Source organism: Saccostrea echinata, unplaced genomic scaffold, assembly GCF_033153115.1.
Source record: "Saccostrea echinata isolate AGI-Se365-2 ecotype Australia unplaced genomic scaffold, CSIRO_AGI_Sech_v1 ptg000057l, whole genome shotgun sequence".
Classification (NCBI taxonomy): domain Eukaryota; kingdom Metazoa; phylum Mollusca; class Bivalvia; order Ostreida; family Ostreidae; genus Saccostrea; species Saccostrea echinata.
In genome coordinates, this window is record NW_026889806.1 from 4,806,460 (window position 1) to 4,820,710 (window position 14,251).

Sequence of the window (14,251 nt, forward strand, 5' to 3'; positions counted from 1 at the left end):
TTGCAGTCTACAGACGGGTATATTATAATTTTGAGAGTTTCTTGTTGTATACGCGGAAGCATTACATCGCATTTCAGGTATAATTTCACGTAGATAATCAGGAACTAAATTATTATGAATTTTATACATGGTATTCAATCTCTGAATCTTGCGTCTATCAATGAGCGGTTCCCAGCCTGTTTCAAAGTACAAAGAGTCTCTAGATGCAATTAAGGTCAAGCCAGTAACAATCCGTGCTGCGTGTAGTTGCAATTTCTCTAATTTTTCAGAGTCGATAGCTAGACAACCACCCCATACAACTGAAGCGTATTCGAGCTGAGGGCGGATAAATGAAGTATACATGAGTGAAAGAGTCTTTCGATTTATTTTAAATTTAAGTTTTTTTAATAGACCAATTTTTTTGTATGCATTAGACAGTAAGATTTCAATGTGAGTTGACCAACTTAAGTTATATGAAAAAGTTACCCCTAAATGTTTATGAGTTTGAACATATTCTAATTGGCTATCTTGGAATAGGAGTTTGGGAGGTTCTATGTTTTTTCTTGTGCTAAAAAATACAACCTTAGTTTTGGATGGATTAAATTTTAGTAACCATTTGTTTGACCACTCTTCAAGAGATAAAAGATCATTATTCAGATTACTTTCTATAGATTTAACACATTTAGATGCGTACTGCAAACTGTTATCATCAGCGAATAATCTACAAAAGCTTGACATCTTGTCAGATACATCATTTACATAAATTAAAAATAATAATGGACCTAATACAGATCCTTGTGGAACGCCGGCATATAAGGAAGCCGAAGGGGATACCAAATTTTTGTAAATAACTCTTTGTGTTCTATTTTCTAAATAACTTTTTAACCAAAAGTACATATTACTCTCTATGCCATACATGTTTAGCTTAAACAAGAGCCCTTTGTGCCAGACACGGTCAAAGGCCTTAGATAAGTCACAAAAAATCATACAACTGGATATACCATCATCAATATTTCTAACAATATTATCGTATGTTTCTAACAATTGATAAACCGTAGAATGACCAGGCAAGAAACCAGCCTGGTATTTGTAAAAAATATTATTACAATGAAAGTAGTTATACAAGTGTTTAAATACAATACGTTCCATGACTTTACCAACACAACTTAACAATGAAATAGGTCTATAGTTTGAAAAAACAGCTGGATCGTCTTTTTTAAAGAGAGGAATAACATTAGCTAATTTCCATTTTTGAGGAAAAACACAGTCTTTCAATGAGCGATTAAACAGTAAACATAGAGGTTTGACAACAGTAAGTTTTGTTGATTTTAACATTTTATGACTAATACAGTCTTCTCCAATGGCTTTGTTAACAGGTAATATAGATAAAATATCAAACACTTCTTGTTCACAAATAGAAATATTGTCAAAAACACTATCACACTTAGTAATTTCTTTAGGTAAATCAGACTTATCATCATCAACACGGGTAACTGAAGCAAAATAATTGTTAAGTACTGTTATCTTATCTACATCAGAAAAAGCAAAATTGACATCACCAGATGCAGATGTGTATTGTAAAGGAGGAATATCTGTAGTTGATTTAGTTTTAAAAGTATCTTTAAGAAGTTTCCAATAAAGTTTAGGATTGTTTTTACTGGAATCAACGAGTTGTAACTCGAGAGTATTTTGATAATTTTCAATAGCATGTTTTTTCATGTTGTTAAACTTGTTTCTGATACGCTTAAAATTATCCCAATCGAGCTGTTTATTACTTTTTTGTGCTTTTCGTCTTAATCTATTTTTTTCTCGATGGGTTTTCCTTAATAATGAGTCAAACCAAGGTTTGTCTTTAGGTCTTATAATAACTGATTTTTCAGGTACACATTCCCTTACGAGATCTATATATTTGGTTGTAAACTTTTCGGTAGCTTCGTCAATTGATTCAGCATTACAGATAAGATTTTTCCAGTCAGTAGTTTCGATTAAAGTATTAAGTTTTTCCATATTAGCATTTTTATAATCCCATATTTTCCTTACATAAGATTGACTTTTAATGATACTTGATTTTAAGAAGACGTATGTCGCTTTGTGATCGGTTAGTGTATTGTCTGTGTCTATCACGCCTGAGTGGAGTGCTACAAGGTCTGGGCTGATCAAAACTGGGTCAATAAGTGTGTTCGAAGTGTTGGTAATTCGTGTTGCTTCGTGGATTGTGTTTGTCAGGTTATGATTCAGCATGATATCTTTAATAGGAAGTATCCGAGAATTGTCCAGAAAATCAACATTTAAATCTCCTACAATTATAAATTTGCTGGAAATATCCGATACTTTTTCAATTGACCACAAAAATTTGTCCCAGAAGGATTTTTCGCTGTTGGGTGGACGATATACGCAGCAAAGAAAAAGGTTACAGGTAGGTTCACTTATTTCTATCCAAACACATTCAATTGATATGGGTTCAAGGTCACTACGACGAATTGCACGGAGACATGAAGAAACATAGATAATAATGCCTCCCCCATTAGAGTTCCTATCTCTACGAAAAATTGTATCATAACCTTCAATCACGATATCGTTGTTACATACATTTGAGTCCAAATGTGTTTCAGTGAAACATAAAATATCGAAATCCGTGATTAATGTTGTTATATTTTCAATCTTGTGACGTATACTTCTTATATTTAAATGAAAGACGTCCAGTGTGTGTATTTGATCGTTTTTAGGACCTGGATTTATTTCAATGTCTCCTGACAAAAGATGTAAGAAAAAAAGAATTTGAAACCAAAATTGTAGATGTAAAATGTTTTGTTGAAAAATACTGCATATTTGTAGTTGTTTAAAGCTTTTTTTGCTAAGATTTGTTAGATACAGATATAGATTTTTGACATTTAAGAGAGGGAAAAATACTGTTTTGGTTGTACATCTATTGCAGTAATATTTACCAATAGCGGCTCGATATTGCTCGATAGTATTACCTATCATTGGTTAAATAGAGGAATTTGATTTTCTTAAAAAACAAGTTGCTGCGCCGCAAGTAATATTTTGTGAGAGCAAAATCATAAGTTGGTTGGAATAGACATACAAAACTGTGAACACATGGAAATGAAAAAAAAAAGCAAACAACAAAAATAAAAAATGTGAAGAAAAAGACAAAAAATAAAGTATATACCAGAATGGTAACACTTGTGAATCAGTCATAATTGGCATATGTACAAAGGGACGACTGATCACCATGAAATAACCTGTTGACATAATTTAAGGAGAGCAAGTGGGTGAATAGTGCTGTATTTACGTAATAATACATGAACATATATAGGGCATATAAATATATAATAAAACTTGTTTTATGCTTTGAGGAATATTAGACAGTCATGATCAGTGCTGTACAACTGCAATGTGAATTTTAGTCTACCGTACAATTTACCCGTTAATCAGATTTCCAAGTTCCTCCAGTGAGGTGACTTCAAATCGGTCTCCATATTGTTCAAACTTAAGGAAGATTCTCCCATCATAAGTCCAGAAACTGTGGATGATTTTTGCGTTTTTTGCTTGTATAATTTTAGATACAATGGATTGTCTATACTTGGTCAAATCTTCTGTCACAAAAATTTTATTGGCATTGTTTTTCAATTGTTTTTTAGCGCTGTAAACTTTGTTTTTGACCTTCCAATTTTTAAATCTACAAATGATCTGAATTTTATTTTGTTTTGGACGACCAATGGGGTGAGATCTGTCTATGTCATCAGGAGTGATGGTAACACCCATACCTTCGCAGATTTTGATAACAGTGGAGTCTGTATCTGTTGCCACATCCTCATCTGGGTCTGGAAGAGGTACATTATGGAAGCGCAGTGATGGTCTGCGACCATACTGTTCCAGGTTGTCTAACCCATATTCTAAGTCCTCTATCCTTTGTTTTAAATCAGTGTTGCTCTGTTTTAGGAATTTAATTTCTTCATTTTGGTCCTCAATGTCCTTTTGTTGTTCTTTTATAGAACTTAGTATAGGTTGAAGACAACTTTGGACTATTAGTTGAATGTGAGGAGTGATAGCAGATGCAATCAGAGGAGCAAATGCCCCAATGAATGCCTGGCTATTAATAGCCTTGACAATAAGTTCATTTATGGTAGATGTTTGTATCTCTCCATTGGAATCAACTATAGATACAGAAGAACCAGAATTTTCTGGGTCAGGAGAAGCTGAACTTAAGACTTTAGATGATGGGGTCAAAGGTGAGGATGATGGGTTTTGTGGTTGGCTGAGATCAGAATTAGTGGCCATCTCAGCTGACAGATTGGAAATATCTGGCAAGGATGAGGAAGACGTAATACGTCTTCGAGATGATGAGTGCTCCGTAAAACTTAACTCCGAAGACCTTTTACGTTTTGTGTCTTTGGCAGAGTTAGGATTCGACATTTGTTTGTAACTTGTGAATAGAGCTCACTGGACCGGACCGGACAATAATCACTATTAAATTTGTTTTTTAACTGCTAACACTTCAAAATCACTGTTACAAAGTCTACTGCATATTAAACGATGAAATACTTGCCAAAAAACTACACACACACAGGTATCTTCAATACGTGCCCACTAATTCTCTCTGAGCTCGGACAGCCTACATCTTCCCCTAATGGCTGACCGGAAGTTTTTTTTTTTTTGATATGGTGATTGCGAGTTCGAGCCCCACATTTTTCTATTTATGCTTTTTAAAATTTTTTTTTCTTTGTATATCTTTTCTACGTTTTTCTTTATTACATTTTATAATATACATAATTTCAGGAAGTTATAATGTGATAGGGTGATTTACTTCCCTTAGTCGTTGAAAGATCTTTTCCAACCGCTCTAAATGCTGTTCATATGTTTTTGAGAATATTATCAAGTCATCCAAATAGATGAAGCATATATCAAGGTGGAGTCCTTCAAAACATTCCTCCATTAGCCTTTGGTATGTAGCAGGTGCGTTGACTAGACCAAATGGCATGCGATGATATTCGTAAAAGCCTAAGGGTCCTACAGTAAACGCAGTTCTTTCCTTATGACTTTCATGTAACTCGACTTGATGGTAACCACTTTTCATATCCAAGAAAGTAAAGAATCTATTTCCTGCTAACGCATCCAAAATTTCTTCTATTCGTGGTAATGCATATGAATCTTTCTTTGTCCTAAGGTTTAACTGTCGGTAATCTACACACATGCGCAGTTCGTTGTTTTTCTTCCGACAAAGGACAACATTACTCGACCAGGGTGACTTAGACTTCCTTATAATTCCTCCCTCTAAAAGCTTCCTCAAATGATCTTTGACTTCCTCAAACATGGCAGGTGGTATATGCCTTGGTCTTTGTTTAAATGGAGTATCATCATGTAGCTCAATTCTGTGTTTTACGATGTTGGTGTGTCCTATGTCTGTGTCTGATTTGGAGAAGACATCTTCATACTTTCTTAATAAATGTTCTGCTCCTTGTTTTTCTGAAGGTGTAAGCCCATCTTCTTCAATCTTTACTAAATTCAGGACATCTTTGGTTTGCTGGAGGTTAGAACAAGGAATATCTGTTTGATTTGGTTCTACTTTCACAGGTTGTAGCTCGCAAAGTATAGATTTAGGTGGAACTTGTACTGTCCTTGTAGTGATGTTATCAATGTCCACTCTTATCACATGATTGGCTGGATAGGTATAGTCTGTAAGTGATGGTACAATATCCAGGTCTGATGGAATTACAGAGCAGGATGTGGCTTGTAGAACAGCTGTTGTAGACTGATATGGTATAGCTTTGTCGACATATCCCGATATAGAAACCGTTGAATTAGGTGGTATAATAATGCAGTGATTTTCAGCTGATTTTACAATTCCAAGTCTGTTGTTGTTGCGAGCAAGTTCTTTTTCTCGTATTGTCATTCCTCGAAAAGCTAGATACCATGGTGTGAATAATGCAGCATCCTGTAGATATCTGTCTCCATATTTGTCTTTGACATCATCTAGCATATGTTGTAGTATATTTGTTCCTATAAGTAGTGGTACTGTACTGTTGTAATTGCTTGTTGATACAACAAGTAATGGAAACTGTTGTTCTTCTGATGATTGTGGTAATCCATTACTGATGATAGAAGCCTCGATGTATCCGTGATATGGCAATTGTTGACCATCAGCACATTCCACTTTTAAAAGTTCTTTTATTGGATGAAGTTCCAAGTGACTAAGATGTTTCATATAAAAATCATAGCTAACTGTTGACACAGTAGATCCAGTGTCTATCAATGCTCTGACTAAGTTTCCTTCTAAACTTGCTTCAACTTCTGAAGTACTCCCTACTAATTCACTGGTTCTCCTATTAGGGCTTCTTCTGTATTGACCTATCGTCTGCCCCGCAACGAAGGTCTCCTGGTGTTTAAATGTCTTCTGCTGTGGTCCAAACGCACATGACATCGACGTGCTATATGTCCAGGTTGTCTGCACCTATAACATATAGGTTCTCCATCCTCTGTCTCTTGTAAAGCAGAGTCCTGATTGTCGCTATATCCATAATCATATCCGTATCCCTGATTATATCTTGGACCATTGTAATTCCTGTATTGAGGACGTCCACTGTATGAATTTCCAGATCCATAGTTTCCTCTTCTGGACTGTGGCTGAACTCTGTCATATGGTTCACCAAAATCTTTGTAATTCCTGTTTGTGCGCTGTTGTCCTGATCTCTTATTTCCTTCTTCCATAGCACTGACTTTGGTAGTAAGCTGTTGAATCATTCCTTTAAGTTCCTTAATCTCATCTCCTTTCTCAGCTTCACTTGATGCTACAGACATATTTGACTGTGCCTTCTTCGTTTCATGTTCCTTTTCTACAAGTCTGATTTCCTTCCTAAGTTCATCAAAATTGGACAGTGCATCAAATTTGTATCCAGTAATATCCTTAATCCACTGATGTAATCCATTCCAAAATTTTGATCTTAATTTCTCATTTGCATCCTCCTTCGTTGCAACTCCTTTGATAACAGCTTTCCTATAAATCTCCTCTAAACGACAACTCCAACTCATGCTATCCTCTTCTTTTTCTTGTCGCGCACTGTAAAATTGCTCCATGATGTTTTCTCCTCGTTCTATAGTGCCGAATACACTCTCCATCTTGTCCAGTATCTGGGTGACAGTGGCTCCAGGACCAAGTCTCATGGCAACCTTTCCTGCATCTCCTCGCAATGATCTCCTAATTGACTGAGCAATTGTTTCCTCCTTGTACTTCTCCTTGATCAAGCAGTCAACTTCATATCGCCAAAGATCATATGTGGTGTCATTCTTGCTGCCATCTCCAGAAAAGCAAGAGATCTTTGGGATGTGGGAACTGATGGTGCTTCCTGATGCTGATGAATTTCCAGTATCCGTGTGTGGTTATGTCTTTACATTGACAAATTCCTCCTCATTCATTTGTGCAACATATTGAGTCATCCATTGTTTGAAATCCTGTGCTGAATCTGCTTTGGGTTTTACATTTAATTCTTTAAACACTGATGCAATTTGATCAAGTTCCTCCTGTGAAATTTCTACTGACATGATGATTTGTTGTTGATCGATTTCTGAATAAACTTCTCTAATTTACTAAATACTAAGTACCTAGTAACTAAATCTACCTTAATTATCTTAATAAATCTAAATTATGTAAACTACATCCTCTGAAGTTGAAGAATCCAATGTGTAATCCAATCCGAAGAGTCCGAAATGAAGTTGAATAATTAAATCTTACTAATTAATAAAACTAATTAAACTTAAATTCTAAATATCTACTTAATTAAATTTTAATTCTATGTAACATTAAAATTCACTGAAATGCAAAAGTATTATACTCCTGAAAAGCAAAATTTAATATTAAATTTCTAAATAAGCTGAAATGAAAATAAGTAAATTAAAAATCTTAATAAGTTCGATAAATATATATCAAAGTTCAAAGAATGTACCAACTAAATCCTAAATAAATATAACCTTAATCTAATACTGTATTCTAAATAACTACAGTGGTTTTAAGTAATGAAGGATAACTCTAACTACAAACTTACACAAGGAAGATAACTCTGTTCTTCAGTACATCGTGTGCGCTCAAGCGTGACGAACTCTCGACCAGGGGTCAAATACCCGATGTAAACAAAATAACGCGAAATCAAAGTAAACGGAACAACAATGCAAAAAAAAAATGAAAAGGAATTCAATGGGTAAACAATAAATGACGGACAATGGTGAAAACCACCAACACTGATTACTCAAAGTAATGTGACCTTAGGAATATGTACTTAAAAGTACAGCAATCTGAGTATTAAATGAAAGATTTCACATATTTACTACAGGGGTGATATAGGGGTGATAAAGCAACTAAATACTGACTAGATCGACAAATCTGATCAAAACAATTAAGTACAGGTCCACGTAACAATCAGGCAGGAGGTGATACAAAGGGTATTCAGAAATTAATGAATTTTCACTCACAGTTTTTTCTTGGTCTATAAGCCGTGTATGTGGAAGGAAAAATATTTTGGGTCATTGTTACTATGGAAACCTGCACAAAGAAATTTCCCTAGCAACCGCCCAATTTTTCTTTGTAGATTGACGAAATTTCACTCATTTTGAAGGCTTTATACGAAACGTAAATAAAGTGATTTTTTCTTTTATCTTGTGTAATAAGAAAGATACATTTTTAAAGTGTTCTGTCAACATAATAAAAAGAAATTACATTCTCTAATATATTTGCTATAGACACAGGTAAAGATACATGTTTCCCATTTTTTGCTGATTCAGCATTTTGCTTGATTTTAGCAAAAATCAAGTCGATATTATTCATTTCACCATCTTAATACAACTGTTTAATCTATTTCACGTAAAACCACAGGAAATCTTCTCTAGGAATTTGAAATAAAAAGTTTTGCAAATTTGAAAATTCCTATCTGTTGCTAAGCAACAGTAATGGATGGTTTGATTAATTAAAAAGGGATAATTGTAAAACATTGGAAGAAAAATCGTATAAATTGTAATCATTTGAGTAACAAATACAAATTTAAACTAATAAAATATTCAATATTCTTCCTTGTATACTAAAGTTTATTTTACAAAAAGCTATCTCCATAGCAACAGCAAATTTTCCTTAGCAACGAAGCATTGAAAGTTATTTTTAGCACATAGTAATCTAAGTTTTAAAAGATTATCTGATTCTTATTGTTGGATTGCTATTGCCCAGAATCGACATTGTCAAACTGTTTTTTAAAAAGTATTTTTAAGTTAATTCATCCATAGCAACAGAACTTGTCTACATAGCAACAAATGTATTTTATAAAGAATAAGTATGTAGCAATTCCTCAACAAAATTTGTATCCTTAAAGGATGTTTACTAGGCAAAAACATTCTACTTATGGGAATGAAAAATCATTTATTTGACTCATGACTGTGGTATTTTTTTTCACTTTGAAATAGTAAATCAATGACCTACTTTTCATGCCAGTGGTCAATTGAGACTTGAGAGTCTTAAAATTTCTTGCAAATTCCTGAAAATTTTGCATCATGACCAATATTTGAATCGAAAATTGGATAGTCTAACTTCTGACAAGTTTAAAAAAAAGTAATCTTGTAATAAAAAAAATGACTTTTGATGAGGTCTACTTGTGACAATGCAGAACTGGTGAGGTATTAATTGACCGAGGCCGAAGGCTGAGGTTAATCAGTTCCTGACAAAGTCCGCATGGGCACGAGTAGGCCGAATTCAAAAGGTCAATAAAAATAAATGTTTATATTGTAATCATTGAGTACCGAACACAAATTTTAAAATAATAAAATATACAATATTCTTCTGTGTAAACTAAATGCAGTTAAAAAAATTTCCATCTCCCATGGCAGCAGAAAATTTTCCCTAGCAACAAGGCAAGGAAAGTAATATTTAGCACAAACATGTATTCATGAAAGTTTTTAAAAATATTTATATTACATTTTTGCAGTAAAACTGAATTTGTGCAGTCTGACTGGCTATTCTACTTTTTTGTTGAATCTTCCTATGCTATTGAAATTGTAACAAATATTCAAATATCCCACATAAACAAAGTTGGGGAGTTGGGGGGTTGGGGTGTGTGTTATACAGAAATCCCTTTACTGTATGTCCTTCCGTCCATGCAATTTTCTCGCTATAACTTGAAAAACACTGGAAGCTCATACTTTGTACAGAGATTGCTGATGACCCAAGGAGGTGCCATGCCCTTGACACAAGGTCATGCCAGCATGTTCAAGGTCACTGGCAAAAAAAAAAAAAAATGTATAAAAGTTGTTGCCCAGTCCAAAATTTTGTAACGGGGAATCATTGGATGCTCACACTTAGTACAGTAATAGCTTTGTTGACCTAAGTGTGTTAAGACCTTGACCCAAAGCCATTTTGATTAGTTCAAGGTCATTTGGTGAAAAATTTTATAATTATCTGGGTAATAAGTGATTTTGAAACGGCGAATCTCTGGAAGCTCATACATGGAATGAAATTTGCGGATGATCCAAGACTGTTTGTTGACCTTGACCCTAGGTCATTCCGGCAAGTACGTATTCACTGGCAGAAAAACTATACAATGGAGAATTACTGGAAGCTTGGTACAAAAATTGCTTTTGACCTAAGAGTAAAGCCGACCTTAATCCAAACCCATTTTTGCGCGCAAGTTCAAGTTCACTTACAGAAAGTATAAAATTCTGGTTTGTCCTTTAACTTTGTAAATGAGAATTAATAGGCTTATACGTTGTACAGAGAATGCTTTTGACCGTGGGTAATTCATGACCTTGACCCATATAGGTTTTGGCAAGTTCAAGGTCACTGAAGAAAACATATTAAATGCTTGTCTGAACTCCAACTTTGTAATGGTGATTCACTTGTAGCTTTACTTGAAACAGAGCTTGCTAATGATTCGAGGGTGTGTCCTCATATTGAATAAAGATCATTCCTCCAAGCTCAAGATCACTGGCTGGAAAGGAAAAAACAATTCTTGTCTGGGTTATTTTTCTTTTACCCTTGACTTTGACGTTGTGAACTCAGAATCAACAACGATCATCCTTTTTCTAGGGGGAACCAATTTGAAGTTTGTCATGCTAAGGATTTTTAGCTAACCTGAGCGAAGGCTCAAGTGATCTTTTCTGATCAAAAAAGAGTCCGACGTCTGTCGTCGTCGTAATTGTAAACTTTTCACATTTTCATCTACCTCTCAAGGACCAATGGGCCAATTTCAACCAAACTAGCCACAAAGTATCCTTGAGTAAAGGGAATTCAAGTTTGTTCAGATGAAGGGACGCACCTTCTTCCAAAGGGATATTATGATGATTTTGTGAAAAATTAATGGCTTCATTAAAAAAAAAAATCTTGTTCAAATCATGAGGTAGGGCGGGGCACAATGGGCGATCAAAGTTTTAAATATGAAGACAAAGGGGAAATCTTAAATTCTTCACAAGACCAATAAAGTCATAATTGGTCATAAAAATATAAAGGCATCCTCAGTTAATGTTAATTTAATTTTTTTCAAATCATTGCCACCCAGGAGAATAGAGGCGCCATAACAGGAGATCATATTTATACAAAGGAATATTAAGGATATAATCAATAAAAAAATACTATGAATGGGTTCAGTAAGCATACAATTCAAAGATAGATTGCATTTGCTGAAAAAGTCATTGTATCGACCATAGAACTTGCCAAATTATGACTATAAACAAGACTGTTGATATTCTTATTTCATCAACTTGTTTGTCAGTAGCTTGCCTCCTTTTAGAAAGTATTCGTACCTAGAGCATCTCTTGCGTATTGAACCAACTTGGAGATATAAAACAAGCTTAGATTACAGTTAAAGCACAAAATTTAATTGTTTATTTCATGAAACAAGTCTATCACTATTTTTCAGTGTATTTCTTTTATTTTTTCATTAAGCTCGTCATATCAAAAATATTTTTTAGTTATTACATGTAAATATCCTGTCATAACTAGACTAGTAAGTAATAAAAATCGAGAGTTAGTTTTCTCGTAATAATTTAATTCTGGTTGTAGCACGTCATTTGATAGAATAAAAGATGTAGTTTATACCGTATAACATATGTTGCCTACGTCACAATGACTTACGCCAAAAACGTATTATTTGGCTTGAGGTACTTTTAAAATAGTATGCTTAATTTGAAGGCATTTCTTAAGGAAAATTGCCTTAACTGGAAAATTAAATTATAAGAAATGAATTTAATTAAAAGCTGCCCAAGTTACACTGGTATAACCTGGGTTGGAACAATTTACGCTTTTTTATTAACTGCTTCACGGTTTATAAAGCGGAAACTGTCCCAATGCAGGTTATACCGTACAGTATAACTGGAGTAGCTATTAAAGTCATTCCTTAAATAATGAATTAGTTACCCCAATAAAATGAATTTCCTATCTTGCTTTTATAACGAGTTGGTATCATATATTATAATAATTTTTTAATCTCATTCTCCAGGAGTTAGTAGTCTCGTTACAACGAGTTTGTTATCTTGTTAAAACGTTTCAACGAGTTAGTCATTTTTTTAAATAATAAATTAGCTATCTTGTTCATGAGTTAGTATCTCATTATAACTTATTACATATGTAGTAATCTCATCAAAATAAGTTTTTTTTCTATCTTGTAATTCAGGAGACAGAAGTCTCGCTACAAAGAGTTTGTTTATTTAGGTTTTCTGTCCTAGCCAATCTTGATAGCTTTGCTTACATTTTTATCTGCCAGTCAAATTGCGCACAGACTCCAGTACCGAACCGTCTAAACTCCTTATAAGTAAATGGTTTGAATATTTATAGTTTTAATATACTATTTTCCACCTTTGTTAAACAGTTTAAACTGTTGAAAAATAATTATGATATCTTGCTGCAAAACAAAATACTAAGTATATTAAGGGCGTTAATATATATTTGATGAAGAAAATAGGTGGATTGTGAAAAATGTAAAAAAAAAAAAAAATCAAAAAAAAAAAAATCCTGATAATTTAAAATACAGTTATTGACTTTTGAATTAGGTCTACTTGTTATTATACGGACTTTGTCAGGAACTGATTAACCTCAGCCTTCGGCCTCGGTCAACCAATACCTCACCAGGTCTGCATTGTCACAAGTAGACCTTATCAAAAATCTTTTTTTTTATTACGAGATTACTGTTTTTTTTAAACTTATCAGAAGTTAGACTATCCAGTTTTCGTTGCAAATATTGGTCATGATGCAAAATTTTCAGGACTTTGCAAGTAATTTTAAGACTCTAGAGTCTCAATAAGCCACTAGCATGAAAAATAGGTTATTGATTTACTATTTTAAAGTGAAAAAAATACCACAGTCATAAGTCAAGTAAGTGATATTCATTCCCATTAGTAGAATGTTTTTGCCTAGTAAACATCCTTTAAAGACAAAGATTTTTGCTGAGGAATTGCTACATACTGATTCTTTATAAAATACATTTGTTGCTATGTAGACAAGTTCTGTTGCTATGGATGAATTAACTCAAAAATACCTTTGAAAAATCAGTTTGACAATGTCGATTCTGGGCAATAGCAATTCAACAATAAGAATCAGATAATATTTTAAAAAATTAGATGAATATGCCCTATAAATAATTTTCAATGCTTCGTTGCTAAGGAAAATTTGCTGTTGCTATGGAGATAGCTTATTGTAAAATAGTCTTTACTATACAAGGAAGAATACTGTATATTTTACTATTTTAAAATTTGTTTTTGGTACTCAATGATTACAATTTATTAGATTTTTCTTACGATGCTTTTCATTTTCTCCTTTTATAATTAATCAAACCATCCATTTCTGTTGCTTAGCAACAGATAGGAATTTTCAAATTTGCAAAACTTTTTATTTCAAATTCTAAGAGAGGCTTTCCAGTGGTTTTACACTAAATAGATGAAACAGTTGTAATAAGATGGTGAAATGAATAATATCGACTTGATTTTTGCTAAAATCAAGCAAAATGCTGAATCAGCAAAAAATGGGAAACATGTATCTTTACCTGTGTCTATAGCAAATATATTAGAGAATGTAATTTCTTTTTATTATGTTGACAGAACACTTTAAAAATGTATCTTTCTTATTACACTAAATAAGAGAAAAAATCACTATATTTACGTTTCGTATAAAGCCTTCAAAATGAGTGAAATTTCGTCAATCTACAAAGAAAAATTGGGCGGTTGCTAGGGAAATTTCTTTGTGCAGGTTTCCATAGTAACAATGACCCAAAATATTTTTCCTTCCACATACACGGCTGATAGACCAAGA

At 33.5% G+C, this 14,251-nt stretch overlaps 2 protein-coding genes across 2 annotated transcripts in view; one reads left to right on the plus strand and one right to left on the minus strand.

Moving 5' to 3' along the window:
- The window catches only part of LOC133174154 (myosin-9-like), a 39,980-nt gene that overhangs the window by 9,994 nt on the left and 15,735 nt on the right, over window positions 1–14,251 (plus strand). The gene's annotated exons all lie outside the window — the stretch shown is intronic.
- Window positions 3,403–4,398, minus strand: LOC133174018 (uncharacterized). Its single transcript, XM_061309059.1, has one exon. It carries the CDS (start codon window positions 4,396–4,398, stop codon window positions 3,403–3,405), a length of 996 nt encoding a protein of 331 aa, XP_061165043.1.